Source organism: Cariama cristata, unplaced genomic scaffold (assembly GCF_000690535.1).
Source record: "Cariama cristata isolate BGI_N322 unplaced genomic scaffold, ASM69053v1 scaffold5315, whole genome shotgun sequence".
Lineage (NCBI taxonomy): Eukaryota > Metazoa > Chordata > Aves > Cariamiformes > Cariamidae > Cariama > Cariama cristata.
This window is the reverse complement of record NW_009616826.1, coordinates 2,747-19,584: the sequence shown is the minus strand read 5'-3', so window position 1 is coordinate 19,584 and position 16,838 is coordinate 2,747. Positions and strand designations below refer to the sequence as shown.

Here is a 16,838-nt window from a genome sequence, read left to right as displayed (position 1 = left end):
ATTTTAAGCCTTGGGACAAAACCAGTACCCCATGCTAGAGTTAGCTGTGGCTGTGCATAGAAGCTCTACTGAACTGAGTACAAAATTACCAGGTAGCTCAAGCTTAAATCAGGCCAGGGGAGGGGTGGAAGCACAGCTGACCTATGCTCTGGTCTGTCAGTGTCCAGGCTGGATCTTGTAGCCTAAAAAAAGATATATTGCTTAATGGAAATGCAACCTAAATTAAATGATGTACCAGTAACATAAAAAACAAGACAAGTTTGTGCTGGGGTGGGGAAGAAGGAAGCAAATTTTACGGCACAGGGCACTAGTTAGTGCACTAAGGAAGGAATCAATAGTATAACATAAGGGTTAAGATTTAAGCTGGATGTGTGCAGGATGTAAGAGAGATCAAACTCATACCTTGCATATAAAAACTCTGATTTATTTACATCAGTAAAAAATAAATTTTAAAGTTCAGTATGGTCTTATAAAACAATTGTATTCCATAAATGTTGTATTTATGAAAAATGGAAGTATTGTCCAAAAAACCTGTAATGTAAAAAAAAAAAGTATTTTTTTAAAAAAGTGGTGTCCAAAAAACCTGTAATGTAAAAAAAAAAAAGTATTTTTTAAAAAAGTGGTAAGCCAAACTATCATTTCCTGCATACTATAATTACTCTTAATCTCATCCCTGCAATACAAATTGAAGGTAAACTCCTTATTGGCAAGAGTCCTGTATATGTAACTGTACTGAGAATCTGTTAGCTATATGTAGTCATGAGTTCATGTTACAAACTTGTAGATCACTCCTAGAGAAGTTCTGTTGCTTGAATACAACACTCAGTTTTGTGCAGCATCCTTAGGGCAGCATCAGAATCCTTCAGCAGATGCAGCGTTTAGCTGGGGTTGTGTTTGCAATGAGCCTCCCTCCTGATGACCGCGGCCTTAGTCAAAACTGGGAGAGATGCTGTGGTAGGATGGCAGATCATGTACCACATCTTCAGCGGAGCCTGTTTTTTTTGGGAAAAATGCTTTGACTGATTCCATATCCAGCTAGCACACATGTCAGGAGGTTTCCAGCTTGATTGCTGAAGTGAAGCGTTGCTCCATGTGCTGCTGTAGCTCTTGCACCACAGAATTTGGTGCTTGGGGGATATAAATAAATACTTTCTCTTATCACCCATCATGGGTGCTGGAAAATTCAAGCAGGAAACCATAAAGAGATAAAATGATTGTAGTAGCCAAGCAGAAGCTGTCCTCCCACTCTGTTACGTTTTCATCTTCAAAGCTACATTTAAGCAGGCAAAGTGCCTTTTTTCCCCTGTCGTCTTTCTGGTTTGTTTCTATTCTGGGTGGTTACTGCCAGCAGAACAGACAAACCTAAAATGCATGCAAAAGTCTATTTGTATTTTTATGCAGTTGGGAAAGAACAGCATTTCTGATGGGGAGGAAGAGGGCCTGCAGATTTTGCCCTTGCTGATGATCTTTACAGTATCGCCTTGGTGGTCTTCCAACTTGATAGGGGATGGTGCATCTGCCTGTGTGATGACAAGGTGGATCTGTTGATGTCTCCTAGCTCTTCGCTATGGGTATGGCTGCTTTGCCACCTCAAACTCACAAACCCCTGACAATCCAAAGCATCTACTTACTGTGAGTTACTTCTTTATACTCAAACTCCCACCTTAAACATAACAGTTAAGGTTTCCTTGTATCTGTGGCATAAAATGGCACTGAATTTATTGAAGGATGGTTGTGATTAAGGCACTAGACTAAAACTCAGGAGTTCAGTATCCAAAGGGGTCCCTTGTACAGCATAAAACAAGCCTCAGTTGCCCCATCATGAAGGTGGGCAGGAAGGGTTAAAAATCCTGTGTGAAGGTGAAGTGCTCAGATACTACCATCATAAAAACTGTACGAAAAATTAAAACTACTCCTATCAAGATAGGACTGCAAATGGCTTTATCTGGATCTTGTTTTGTACTAAAGTTACATATGAAAACACGTTAAATTAAATTAATTAAAATTACATTAATTAACAGTTGCATCTTAATTGTGATGATAAATTAGGCAAGAAAGATCCAGTAAATTCTGAAACTATTCCAGTGGGTGCTGTAGAAGCCTAGGATTAATTGACTGTAGATAACTTGTGTCTTTTTTTTAACAATAATCTGTCTAGACTCTTCAGTGAAATTACAATAAATCCCCTCAAACTGCATAAATCAGAAAGAATATAAATATGTTTTGGGGACAACAGGAATCTCTATGGTAGCATTCTCTTATGAAGAAAAAAAAAACCCGATACATGTCCTTAGGTGCCTCAGGATTTATAATGTTGTTTGATTGGGCTATTACAAAACTACTCTAAACAGGATTAAGCCTTGTACCCTGGAAACTAGAGGTGATGAGATTACGTGATAATCAAAGGTGATTTAGAAGATCAAAGCCTTTTTGTGGGAATAAGATCCCTAATTTTATTCCTTTAAAAGAGGTTATTTTGTTTTAACTTGTATTTGACCTTATTCTCTCTCTGCACGTTGATAAATACCTAGGTTAAAAGTGTGGCTTTGCTGAAGCCATTGATGTTTTTGCAATAAAACTCAATTGGTTCAGGATTTTACCTCCCCCCTGGAAATGTCACAACAGCCACTTTTTACATGACTGAAACTGTGATGCCTCCTGAATAAATAACATATCAAATAACGATCATTTCTGATAGTTTCTGAACTCCTTTATCTAAACAGTGAAACAAAAGACTTGGCTACAGGTCCTGTCTTTATCAAATTAATTTTCCTCAGACTCACCCAACTGCAAAGCGTTTCTTTTGCCCAATGTAGATCTTTGAGTTAAACCATGAAATGCAATCCAAAGGAGAAGCAGCTGGCTACCACTCTGCTGATATTTCATTAGATTGTTGGGGCCAGTTTGGATTTTTAGATGCAATGCCATTACAGTGTTTCCTTGCAAGCAAAAAATGAAGCTGTGTTTTGGAGGCTTGGATAAGGCTGCTTCCTCCCTCTGGGGACTCTGGCCTTGCTCGTGCCTCTGCCGTCACGGGTGCTTCTGTTGTCAGTCCCTCTGCAGCCCCTGGCCCACAACGTAGAGCTCCGGGTGGGAAGCTGATCTGTTGGACTCTTTGATTTCAGGAACGCAAGAGCTGTTCCAAGAGTCGCCTGCTTTTCTAGGGCTTTCCTCCAAGCTGCAGAAGGGAAGATGCTTAAGTTAAGAGGCTAATGAATCATGACTTTTTAAAACAGTGCTGATTAGACCGCGTTAACCGACGAAGCACAAATGCTGCATGATACTATGTCATTCCTTGTCTCCTCCTGTATACATACTTGCTATATGCAATATACAGCTTTTATTCTTGTGATGCCAAATGCACTGTAGTGTCCCCCCCCAAAACCTCTCTTGGGAAGCAAACATTTTGTATGTTTAACAGGGAATGAGTGTGAATCTGGGTTCACTCGCAGATAGAGACAGATTTGAGTGAAAAGCCTTGTTCCAGGCTCCTCTGGAGGAAAGGTCTTGCCTCTGTTATGCATCTGCTTAGCATGGTTACAGTGATTGCTGAGTATGCCAACGTGACTGTGGGATGGGTATTCTGGTGGTATAAATCTGCCACTCTGCAGACAGGAGAACTGTGTAAATGATGTTCCTGAGGTCACACTGGCAATCTCTAGGGGCACAGGGACTTTATGAATCAAGATTGATTATAGCAGTGGAGCTACTCATGAATATCTCATGCCACGGGCCTTCAAGCTGAAATGTGCCCTGTGTTGCTGTAACTAATTAAAGTGGTTTAAGCTCAACAAGGGGAAATATTCCAGAGTTATCTGGGAGTCATTGCTGTATTTTAAGTACATAAACTGCTAAACTGAATTAGCTTTCAACTACAGACAAGCTGTTATGTTCCTATTCTGACTGCTAGGACTTTAATTTGAACTGATGAATGAAGAGGTTTGTGTTATGTTACCAGTCAGGAAACTAATCCAGATTCAAATATCCCCCAATTGCAGAAAGCCTCACTTGGGCTATTTGCTTTGGGCCTGATTCAGTCAATCCAGTCCATTTTCAAGCCCTCCTTGAACAATATCTTAAAGACCATAGCATTTAATCCTCTATCTCTGCTCTACCTCTTGGAGGATTAGCAGTCTTAATAAAATACTATTTTATTTAATTGCATACACAGAAATCCTATTGTAGATTAACAGGACTTCTATAAGCAGAGCAATTGTACATGTTATGCCTTGATAAGAAGCCAATAACTGCTGATTGCTGTCAAATGACCAAGCTCAGACACTAGCAAAGTTAGCTCAGTCTGTCCATCCACAGGCTGTCCAACTGGGAACCAGTTGTACTGACTTGAGCACTGAAAACTGAAACTCTTGTCCAGGTACCCTAAGACAAAACACAAAAGCTCTAGCTCCAGCCCTAGTTAGGGCTGGTCATGTTTTCAGTCCTGATATTCCTTAGAGCACAGGATTGGCAGGAGATGTGCTTGGGAAAGGGGTGCTTTTTGCCTTCTAGGGGAGCAGTGAGTGTGCAGGAGACACGCAAATCTGTGCACAACACTGGTATTTAATGCCCGGCAATGCTAGCTAGCAAAATGACATGGAAGTCACCTCTTTTTTTGGTATTTCTGCTAAAATGGGGTGGGTGGAGAGGGGACTCAGATGCCTGATGAGGAACATGTTGCTTGTACAAGCTCCTACCAGATTATCTTCAGCAATCTACTTCTCAGCAAATTCATGTTTTAATTGGGCATGGAAAAAGTGGAGAGATATATTCCGGAGTCTGGTAACATGGGAGAAACTGGCTAACTCACTGATTTTCAAAATGTTTTACCTATAAAAAAGTGGATAGTATTGCAGGTTTGACTGTCTCCTCTCCCTTCTGTGACTAGTGCTTGAAGCTGCTAATAACACAGAAAAACCCTACACAGACAAAAAAAAAAGCGCATTGTTATATTTGGAGAGGAGATGTAGAGCAAGGGAAGGAATGAAGGAAAGGAGACTGACAGCTGGGTGGGAATAGCTTATGAATTTGAGATCAGATGCAAGCATGACCAGAATGAGGAGTTTTAGGTATACAACATTTGGTTTAGGGAGGCATTTTGAATTTTCCCTCTGTCAGCTGAATGAATTACAAAGCAGAGGAAGCCCTGGCTGCATAATGAACTTGAAGAAGAAAGATGGATCAGAGCGCAGTGGTTTGATGTTATGGCATCTGCTATAAGAGCAGGGGTCAACATCTGTGCATGGGGATCTGGTGCTCACCGCTGTGGCAGCTGCTTCAGTCCTCAGCAAGAGGAGACGACCAGCAGTGATGAGAGAGGCTCTTGGACCTTTTGCTATGTGCTGATTCCTAAGATGATCTTTTTCTGCCTGTTGCCACATTTGCTGTGATATTTGTAGTAGGCCATTCAATGCAAGGTCTGTAAGTTTACTCCAGGCAGCTTATTTTGAGTGTAAGAAAACACACAGTAGCGTATTACAACTTAAATCAGTGCATGTGGTAATTAATGGGCTAAATTTTCCTTTTGTTTATATTGATATAAATTTGGACCAACTCAGTAGGACTACTTTTAATGTCTACTGGTATAAATAGTAAGCTGAATTTGCCTCAGGATATATGTCGCTCTTCCAAAATGCTATATATCATAACACTAGGATGTATAGTTTTTTTCACAAAAGGGTTGATTTTATTTACAGTGGTTTTTTTTTTTTATATTACTCTCTATGTTCTGACAGACTACAATAGAAAGATAATACACCCCACTGAAGCATAAATTAGCTAACAATTTATGATAGTCTGTCTGTAAAATTGATCCATAAAACTGCCAGGGCTTTTGTCTTGCAAGGTTTGACATAAAGCCTCTTTTGAAAACATTTATTTCTGCTAGGACACACTGGTGAAGACAAAACTGACCACACAGTACATAACAACAACAGAAACCCCAGCAATAATGTACAGGACTTTCAGGAAATCTTCAAATGTCAGAATATAATGCAATATGAGAACAGGCAATGCAAAACAGTTTGCATTTCCCAGTGTTTTTGGCATGTGTTGTTCAGCACGTTCGTTTACTGTCAGTGTGGGAAATGGTCCTTATTCTGTCTTTGGGGAGGGAACGCCTGGGCACCTGACTTCAGCATCCATGACTGTCCCTGTATTCACAACGCACTCAGTGCTTGTGCATTTAAAAGTGTCACTTTATCTCCTGTTAGGGTTGGTCTTGCAATCCCTGCTCATGGGGACAATTCATAGGATTTCAGCTGTTTGGTGGCAAGAGCAAAAATACCTCTCACATGAGGAAAGGTTACCTGAGAAGGGTCTTAATCGTCTTGCATAGCTTAGAACTTAATGGACTTAAACATCCTAAGATGCTAAGAAAGTAGAATAACAATACTTTGTAATTCCAGGCTGTTACACTGGTCTTTGAGTATTCCCAAATATCCATTTCTGTTTCCTGGCTGGTTTTGTGATTTTTTATTTTTAATTTTTTTTTTGAAGGGGTAGAGAAAATTTAAATCTAAGCTCAGATTTTTTAAAAATGGCCACCAATGGTTGCAAATACGGAATTGGCACTTGTTGATGCTTCAGTGACTTTAAACTGACTTTTTCAGAGCAATGAATCTCCAATAGCCATGGGAGGTTTTTCCACTTTGAAAACTGGGCTTGAGCAGTGGACTCCTCAGGCTTGAAATCGGCACCTAGGTCTGAAAGCCTACATGAGAAGCTCAAATTTTCAAGCTATAATTACGTCCTTACAGATCCTTGCCTACACATTATCTGTCCGTCACTCTTGCCAGCTGATTTGAAACATTCTAATACAGATTTCAGCTGAACAGTTTACTGGCTTAGAGGCTGTTGTTAGGAATGATACCCTTCCTCTTGGTCCCAGCCTACCTCCTCATGGTTATTTAAAGATGTTTATGACCTGAAGGTTACCTCAGAGCTTTTAAGAATTGAATGTCGATGTCCTTAGCCCCCACTCAAATAAGAGGAGTTCTGTGCTATGAAACCAATGCTGAATTTTCCCTTGGGTGCCTGTCACAGCAGCTGTGTAAGGCTTGAGCAAGCCATGGAAAGTTAACTCTTCCCTTTATTCAGACTGGTAGTCTACTGAAATCCGGGGCAAGAAAATAGAGTAGAATAGAATAGTATACAATATTTCAGTTGGAAGGGACCTACAACGATCATCTAGTCCAACTACAATGATATCTTAGCCGAGCCATTTGTTCTGCAGATGAACAGGGCACTTTTCTGGGAAATCTCTTAACGACATTAAATTCCCATCAGGAGTTTAGAAAGCCAACACAGTGCTATACTTTTGATTTCTTGGCCTAAAGTGGAAAGTTTCTTACCTTGCTTGGTTAAGTGCAGGGTCACTGCCAGCTGTTACAGGAGCTGGAAGACGAAACTGGACCCCTGGTCGGCGGTCTGAGAAACTTCTCCTCACAAATGGCTGAGGATTGGCAGCACTCAGGGACAGCTTTCTAGCCCGGTCTCTGGGCTGCCGGAAAAGCAGACTGCTTTTTTGGGAAAGCAGTGAAGCTTCAGGCTGGCTAGTCACCTCCGCAGTGGGTTTGCAGGGTACTAGCGGAGGTCTGGCTTCGAATAAGGATGAGGTGGCTGGGCAAAATATTGAACAGACATTGCTGCCCTTCTTGGAGGAGGAAAGCTGATGCTCGTGCCCGGCATCCAGCCCAGCTCTTGGCCCCTTGTAGGAGCGGGATGGAGAGGTTGGTGGGGAGGGGGCAGTGGGGAATGGAGGGGGGCTTGCATCTCGGCAGTAGGCTGGGGAGCCCAGTAGCTGATGCGGTGTTGGTAAGCTTTGTTTGTGCCCTGTGGGAGGGCTGTGTGGTTTCCGTTGGGATGGTGGAGAGGGCAGCTTCTTCTGCAAGGGTGGGCTGGGCACCCTGGGGCTAGAGGGGGGGCTGGGTTTCCTCTGCATGGTGGGTGAGCTTGGTTGCAGGTTGCTAAAAGCCTGCAGAGAGTGTCTGTGGCGTGTCGGCGGGCTGAAAAGCCGTTTCTCAGTTGGTGGAGAAGAAGGAGGAGTTCTTGTTGGGGAGACCCTCCTGGCAAACGCTGAGCCTTTTTCATTTCTCCTGAGTGAGTCGGGAGAACCGTGCTTCTGGTATTGCACTGAAGTCGCAGGTGAATTGGGCTCTTTGCTCTCTGAGCTGTTGCTGTGTGGTTTTGAAACCCCACTGGGATTTTGAAGAGGAATAATTTTATGGGTTTGCTTGTACAAATCCGCAGCCTCTTTTCTTTGGGTTGCCAATATCTCCTCCTGGCTAGGGACGTGCACGTTGGTAGGGTTCAGCTCCAGAGAGTACATCGGCAGTTTCTCGTCCCCTGCTCCGGTATTCCTTAGACCTTTATTAGCGATCGCACTGGGGCCGCTGGTATTTTTATTTGGCAATAAGTCAATGGACTGAAGGGAGGCTTTCATTTTTGGGGAAACTTGTGATTTCTTAGTAACATGAAATTCTGTTTTGGTGGGCTTTTTGGCATCTTCTGAAGAGTTTCCTTCCATTCCTGCAGTTTCTTCAGGCTCAGATAAGTCAAAAGAAGTGTCCATTAACATTTCAGGTGGTGGTGGTGGCAGGTTCTCAATGTCTTCATCAGTCTCTTCCTTTGTGTGCTTCTTGCTTAATTCTGCAGCTGGTGCAGGAAGAAAAGCATTTGTAAAGCCAGAAGAAACTCCATTGGTGTTTGAAGGGTTTGTGTCTTCTACTGGTGAAATACGATGCTTAAGATTTAAAGGTGCCAGGCCCCTCTGAAAGGGAATGGTGGGTGGGATGACTGGAAGTCCAAATTTTCTGATGCACTTTATTGGTCCTAAAGATCTTAAAGGTGCAGCTTTTACAAGATCGTCAGTAGGACTGAATGTTTCGATAAGCTTTTTGACAGACTGTCGGGGTGCACAGCTGCTGCCACTGAGCATTTGTGCTCCAGGAGTCTCATTTTCTTTGCCTCCTGATGTCTCCTGGGTGGGCATAGTAGTTCTTAAAGGCTTCCTGCCTCTTTTTTCATCCAGCTGATGGGCAGGATTTTGATCAACCATGAACAAAGGGACTTTATCCTGGTTAGGCAAGATGATGAAATTTTTTGAGAGACACGCCTTTAGTTTGCTAGAGGACCTAGATGTAATTTGCTCATCCTGCAAATAAGGTGCTGTTCTTGATTTCCAAGGCTCCAGGTTGTTATCTGTATCCTTCTTTCCATAAAACATTTCCAGCCTTTTGCTGAGCTCTTTTTGAGTTCTTTGAAGCTCTAGGAGTGTTGGGTCCTCTGCCTGGCTTCTGAGGGACTCCTCTGACCTGGACCGTCGTTGTTTCCCAAAGGTTTTCTGGCTGCCCGTTGCTGTACTGGGCCTCGTTGTTAGGACTGCTCTTCCACTCTCATCCTCTATCCATTCTTTATGCTCAGATTTAGCTGGGACGAACTTGATTTTTTCACTGATGGCATCTTTCATCTTCAGAATAATTTCCTCTGTCTCTGCATTCTCTGTCCTCTTGATGGACTGCCTTTGTGTGTTATCGGTGACCGCAGGTGAAGACAGGGGCCTCCTCGGTAGAGCATCCTTCCCCATTTCTGATAAACTTGTGTTGTCATCATCCTCCTCCAGCGTGCTTCCTTCGTCATCGTCATCAGAAGGAAAATCTGTTGATTCACAGATTTTGAAATGTTCACCTTCCTGAGTGGAGTCAGACTGGAAGGAGTTATAGGAATGGCTTTTGCTCAAGCTTGCATATTGGGGCATGGTAGGAATGCCTTCTGGTACTCCACCCTGACAAGAGGTTGCTTCCCTACTCTGCATGGATGAATAAAATATATCTTTAAAATGCCTTTCAAGTGCACAGTCATGGGATGCAGCTGTGCCCAGTGACGCTATCCCATTACGCACGTGCTCCACTGTTCTGGCATGCTTTTGGGACAGATGTCCATGTGTACAGGAATCACAGCTTGCTTGTCCTCCATGCTGGCTGAGAGCACTGAACTCTTTGAGGGATTCATTGTCCACGCCAATGCCACTGTCCTCAGAATAGAGAGTCCTATCATCACCGTGGGACTGAGAGGATCCCACTGTTGAGGCTTCAAGCAGCCTTACTGTCTGTAGCAGGCGTTCATCAAAGCTTTGCTTTGCTTTCAGTTTTCCTTCCAAGTTGCTCGCAGCAGACTGCAGGTAGCTGCATGTCTCCTGCAGGGCATCAGAGGTGAGGGAGGCCAGCATCCCACTCACTAACTGCATTTTATTCACCGTGTACTGCAGTAGTTGTTGCAGAAGATCAGGGTGCTCCTTCAAATCACCTTTTTCTGCTGGCCATGCCAGATTCCTACCTACGTCTTTGAGAAGATTTTCCCCATCATTGGCAATTTCTTCCAAGAGCTGATTGATTTCATCAAAGCGAAGCATGAGAAAGCTTACCATCTGCTGTAGGAAGAGCTGAGTTTGGGTAGCCTGGTTGGCCATGTGAAGTATAGTTTCATACTTGGAGAGGTTGGGATTTAAGTAGGCATACGCACTCTGATGAGCCTTAACCAGCAGTTCTGGGAAATCTACCTTTTTTTCTGTCTCGCACGGGGCCAAAATGGATTTTTCTTTAATTTTGCTAGGTCGACCTTGCTTTGCCAGCTTATGATTTTTTTGCTTCTTTCCTTTCTTTGGGATTTGCTTTGCATTGCTTTCATTCTTGTCATCCCAAGTGAAAACTGATGCTTCTGATTCACAGGAGCTTTGCTTTCTGATCTGTATGGCCTCAGTGATGTGTTTTTGAGACTCAATCAGTTCGGACATAACGACTTCAGCATCTGTGGCTGTCCTCTCAATTTTCTTGTCTTCCCTGGAAATCTGGGGATCTGAATAAACCTTGGAAGATAACTGCAAATTATCATTTTTGTCTTGCTCTGATAGTTTATCCTCCTTTTCTCTCAGGTAGTCTTTCTTCTGGATTCCATATTGGTGGAATTCATCAATATTGTAGCAAGACGAACCTTTAACCAGCAGAGGGATTCCTTTATCTCCTGGATCAATACGCAAAATACTTTTGGGTTTATTCAAAGCTTTCAGACCACTTCTTGCAATAGTATTAGCAATCTCACTGTGAGAAGGTGTGCAGCCCATCCTTTCTCTGTCTTTGCCTTTATTTTTGATTAAAAAATCCACGTGAACTGGGGAAAACACAACAAAGAATCAAACTCACTGTTTCATCCCGAACTGCAGACTGGCCTGTTTCTCATGAGTATTCCATCACAATCCCAGTTTTGTTGTCAGTTTTCATTGTTGGTTGCCTCGAAATCTCACTGCTTACTGCCTAGGATCTTCCTTTCTCTGTCTTTGCCTTTATTTTTGATTAAAAAATCCACGTGAACTGGGGAAAACACAACAAAGAATCAAACTCACTGTTTCATCCCGAACTGCAGACTGGCCTGTTTCTCATGAGTATTCCATCACAATCCCAGTTTTGTTGTCAGTTTTCATTGTTGGTTGCCTCGAAATCTCAGTGCTTACTGCCTAGGATCTGCTCTTGAAGTTGTGCACTGTTCCATTGTACATTCCAACTCAGTTTTTTTTCTTCAATTTAAAAAAGAGTGTGAAAGCTCTGCTGGATTTAGAGCTAATGGATTAAGAGGACTTGTGTTCCTCACTTCTGTCCTAACAGATGTCCACTACAAATAAGATTTTAAGCTCATTAGGGTAAGCGGGCAGCAGCCAGTCAGCACCCACGTTGTATTTATAAAGGCAGATTTTTTTCTGCACTATATTGGGAGGCAAAAGGACTTGGTACCTGTCCTTCCTTTTTTCCCTTGCTGCAAAAACATAACATACGATTGAATGCAGAGATCCAAAGGAAGAGACTGTATTTTCAAGCTTTTTTGAAGGGAAACTATTTGAACAGGTGTGTAAATGCCATTAGATGCTCCTTAAGCAAAAGAAAGGTGACCTTGACCAAGGACGTACCTACAGGAGAGTACAAGACATGAAATCAAACGCGTTAGAGATGCCTGTTAGACCTTCTGTCTTGAGGGTCTTAAAAATTTTCCCCTACTTGCAAGTGACAAGCTGTTTACTTTTTCCTCCTATAACTTCCAAACAAGATTTTTTTTTTTTTTTTTTCCCTTCCCCTCAGGTGATCATTCTTGGAGAGTATTTTTTTCCTCTTCTAGATAGCTTCCCAACCTGAAAATCCAAACTGCACAATAACAGTATTTGTAGAATAAGTTTTGCATATGTTGTTAAGATGGTGTCTGCATCTAGTGGATCTAAAAAGTAGAATTTCAGATTAAAAAAAATTAAATGAAAATTCATTTTTTTCCTTCCTCTGAGTGTCTTGGGATGAAAATCGAAGTCACAAAAGTGTCTTGCTTACCTTTATTTCTTTTAAATTGGCCAGGGTTTAGTTCTCTTAATTGCAAGACTTTATGGGTTAAAACTCTAAGAAAAAAAGGTACCAAATTAAAAATATAGACCCATTTCTGAAAAAAAAAAAAAAAAGGTACTGTTTGAATCACTTCTGAGGTCAGAAAAGAATAATACCTCTCTGAAAGAGAAATTAGAGAAGCCAAAGTAGGAACGGGATGAAGCAGAAGATAGTTATCTTTTCCAACTATTTATTTAACGAAGGGCAGGATGTAGATGAGGGTGATAATAGCAATCACCCCCAATTTCCCTCTTCATTACTCAGACTGGCCTAAATGGATTTGTCTTTCAATTTTCAGATGCAGTTTTTCTACTGAAGGTGTCCATTTCTCAGTGTCACAAAGGTTACAGACAATGGGGCCAACTCTAATGCTGGCTAGAAGCCTACTGCATCTCTCTAGAAATGTGATTTCTGACCGCATGGTCACGGGTATCTTGTCCCATTCCCAAAAATCTTTGCATGCTCTCAAGCCTATAAAACATTCTCAGACTTTAAAGAACTGCTTACATTATTCATTCCTTGGTGCTGGACTGCAATTGCTGAACATCTGCATGGAAAGTTGTTATTCTCTGTAGCCTTATTGTTCAAATCTCTTTCTCTGTTTAACAGTGGCAGCAAAATTACTTTGTTTTACAGGGGACAAGGCATGACAGGGATTCCCAGGAAAATTTTTAAAACTCTGTGCTTTCTCTAAAGTAATTTTTCTGGAGGACATAAATTGTATTTAATATACATGATGGCATAGTCATTTCCCTCAATGCTTTTCTAGAAAGCATCAGGTAATTACTTCTTGGCTCTGCTTCTTGGAAGTCATGCAGTTTATGCTCTGGCTGCTTCTGTGTCTCACCACAATGTGGTTTCTACACAATAGTCCCAGCTCTTTCTGCATTCCCTTTTAGGCATGTATCTAATGTGTTCAGAGAAGAGAAATGGAGCAGATTTAGGCAGCTGTGTCATCCTAATGATCCTAACGGTCAGGATGCTATAGCCTTCCACAGTAAGTCAAGGAAAACAGTAGATCAAGCAACTAGCCTTAGTGCACCTCTTCTGTTTTCGGTGGGAGTTGAGAGACATCTTTATGTAGCTGCTTCATATTTGTGCTGTAAAATCCTTGTGACTTTTCTTCAAAAAGCAGCTCCAACAGTTCCATTGTTCACACTGGGAATTTTAACAATTAACTCCATGTGAGTTGTTTGTTGTATTTGGGAAGTTCTTTTTCTTCACTTTTTCCTTTGATTTTACAGTCATGTCACTTTTGTGGGTTTTTTTTTTTTCTAGTTATTTTCAGGCCATGCATTAAATTCTTACAGGAAATAGATGCATGGTTAAAAAAAATGCAAAATCTTGGTTTGTGATTATTGTGTAGCCATTTATTATTTTAAATATTAATAGTAAACCAATATTCAATTTATTATTTATTTATTGTTAAATAGAGATCCATGTTCATAGAAAATGTGTTTTAACAAGGCATCTGTTTTATCCTAAGTTTAATTGCAGTTTGCATGTATATGCAATATCACTATTTAATGTTGTGTCAAATTTTTTAGCTTCTGTGAGAGAGCAGGAACTTTGATGTGCCTGTTTCCAACTGCTTACGAAACTGCATTTTTCTCACCAATATTCTTGTTACTAAGTAGTTATATATTGCTTTGCATACCTGAGGAACTTTAGAAAAACCCAAATGCATTACCTCATGGAAAATGCTGAGGAAAATGCTTTGTCTCATGGTCATGCAATGAAAGAGAAGACAAAATGGGCAAGTTAGATAAAAAACAGCAGTAGAAGAGAATATTGATGAGGAGAATGACAAGGAAATATTTTTTCAGTGTAAGGGGATGAGATGAATTTGTAATCTGTAACTTCTGATTGCCATATGTTGATGTCATTCCTAGTGCAGTTACTATAGTAATGTACTTTGGTTTACTAGTGCTACTGTTTGCAGAACACAAATTGAAAAGGAAACAGTTGGTCATGTTTAAGTAGATGCTCAAGTGTCGTTACTTGTGTACTTGATGACTCGAGCAATTTTACAAGTACTCCAGATGAACACAAAACTGTGTGTGAGGAACAGACCTTAGGAAAGCAGCAAAAATAAGATAATTAAGGATTAAAGGAGGCTTTCTCTTGCATGTGGATTGTGTGTAAATTGCCTTTGCTCTTCCTTGCATATACTTTCTTCCTACTGTTAAAATTGTCGGTGTTCTCATTTTGAGGGAGCTGCCTGGTCACGTAGCACTCCTCGAGGGGAGAACTTAAATGTCCAAACCCTATCAGACATAGTTGGTGCCACAGATGATGAAAACCAAAGGCTAGTCTGAAAGTGACACTGTAAGTGCCCTAGAAAAGGCAAGAATAAGGCCTGAACCTGGATGGAGATGTGCGGTACTCAGACCCCAGAGGTGTTACCAATGCTGTAACCCCAGGATGGATTTTAGGGCCTCACGAAGGAAGAGTCAGTTGGTTAAAAACAGTATGGAATTTCAGTGTGAAACTAGTAACATAAGCTTAAAAATTATGTAAACAAGGAAAAATGATAATGAGGGACTGCTTTTGAGAGGTTGCAAGCTTTAAAAGAGGAATGTGCATAAATGTTTATACCGGGTCTTAAAAATTTAAGGTTTGTATTTGTGGATGACTTCTGGGGAAACTGAATTTCTGCTCACTGAGGAATTATGGAGAACTTGAGTGATAAAAACAACTTTAAAGAGCTATTTTATTCTGAAAGAAACTGCTTTTTCTTCTTTTGTATCAGCAAATTGAATATAGCTAAGGAGCTGTTCATATTGCTGGCCTAGATATCACTAAATAAATAAGAAATTGCTGCTTTTTATTTCGGCTTCTCCTGCAGAGCTGACACTGTTCTGGGAGGTGGAGTAGATTCACTCCTTTCTGTAATTGCTAACAGAAATACTTACAAACCTTCATCCTGTTTCCCTTGTGGAAACTTGTTGACAATGGTAAGGAATAGGAATATCATGGTTTGAAGGAAATCTAGTTGCAAAGAACTAAATTAAATCAGTGAGTCTATACAGAGCCTTTATTAGTGGTGAATGGTGCAAATGGAAGACAAAATTCATCTTGATTCTGGGTCAAGGATAAACTTTTCAGAACTGGCTGTCTGAAGCTGAACTCATGCCTTCTCTTTTTTTTTTGTTTCTAATTTCTAAGTAAATTGCTTCAGACTGATTGCACGAGACAATAAATATGAACTCAATGCTTTCAAAAACCTGTTTTGCAGAAACAGCCTTTTTAAAAAAAAAAACAAAAAACAAAAACATCAGCAGGACAATTGAAAACAGTTGTTGAAAATGGGTACGAAACCGGTTTCCTTCTCCAGCAAAAATACTTTATAAAGGAATTAACAGAGGAAGAAATGTAAGTAGAAAATTAAAGAGAGTCAGTTTGGGGGGTTTGCCTGCACAGGGCTGTTGGTACACTCAGATGACCCAAAGTAGTCGAGAAAAATTGTATGACCACTTGAGGTCAGCAGTACTTTTGTGAGATATATTTACATTTGTCTATTATTTTTGGAATGTGTATTCTGGTCACTTAGTCATAGTTTCTCTTTGCTAAGAAATCCATGGGTATTTAAAAGCTTGCTATCTGTCATAACTAATACATTCACTGCTGGTTTCAATGGTTAAGACAGTGACTGCCAAAAGGTAATAGTTAGGACCAAGAATTGTGTGAAACAGCATAAAGCTTTAAGTATAGATTTCCAGAGTCATGCAAATCTAGACAATTAAAAGGAGAGAGCCTCATTAGCCTAGGCAGTGGTTACTTCAGTTCTCACAGCAGAAGCAGGTTTGTGGTTGTGGAGCAATTTCAAAGAAAATAAGTTCCTATTAGGTGAGGGACTGGCAATTTAACAGGCAGGCGGTGGCTTCTGTCATTTCTACTGGAAGGTGGTAGTGTTGATTTGGGATCTAAAAGTGAGGTCCAGGTCATTTTTATTCCTGAAAAATATCTCAAGATGCTATAGAAAAGAGTGCAGCTATTTAGCCTCATGCCTCTTCCAGTTCCCTGTGGGTTCCCTCATCTACAGTGTCTCAGTTTTTTCCTGAAAATTGAGAGAAATACAGCATTCCTTCTGGCTTCCTCTCGCAGAGTGTCTCAAACCACAGTGTGTGCACCAATAGGGGTGTGAAACCATGTCAAACCCACAGGTAGCCTGAAGCCTGGCAGCTGCTACTCGGCAGTATGGTGTGCCAGGGCAGCCGTCCTGGTGTGAGTCCCAACGCATGTGTGTGTGTGTAGCACTTATTGTGGAGAGAAGGTGATCTCCTTTCACTACCTGGGCACTAATGAGAGAGGAGCTGAGTGGCTCTTGATGAAGTGCTAGGCTTGAGGCTGTGGATCCAGAAGCGGTGGATGTGATCTGAAGAGCTGGGAATTGGCACACCTAGCACAAACTGGAAAGGGCAA

The 16,838-nt window shown here is 41.2% G+C and overlaps 1 protein-coding gene across 1 annotated transcript; it reads right to left on the bottom strand.

Annotated features, from left to right (window-relative positions):
• Positions 1–3,048: 3,048 nt before the first annotated feature.
• LOC104161764 (chromosome unknown open reading frame, human C2orf71) lies at positions 3,049–11,116 on the bottom strand. The gene is made up of 2 exons (XM_009700300.1): positions 7,350–11,116; positions 3,049–3,178 (listed from the first exon to the last, which is right to left on the bottom strand). Exons 1-2 carry the CDS (start codon positions 11,114–11,116, stop codon positions 3,049–3,051), a joined length of 3,897 nt encoding a protein of 1,298 aa, XP_009698602.1.
• Positions 11,117–16,838: the final 5,722 nt, after the last annotated feature.

What these genes read in the sequence shown, in the direction of transcription:
- LOC104161764 (XM_009700300.1), bottom strand. Translation starts at nt 11,116, where the DNA reads ATGGGCTGCACACCTTCTCACAGTGAGATTGCTAATACTATTGCAAGA. An exon ending in CCTGCACTTAACCAAGCAAG is followed by an intron (nt 3,179 to 7,349) that starts GTAAGAAACTTT and finishes TCCCTTCTGCAG; the next exon opens with CTTGGAGGAAAGCCCTAGAA.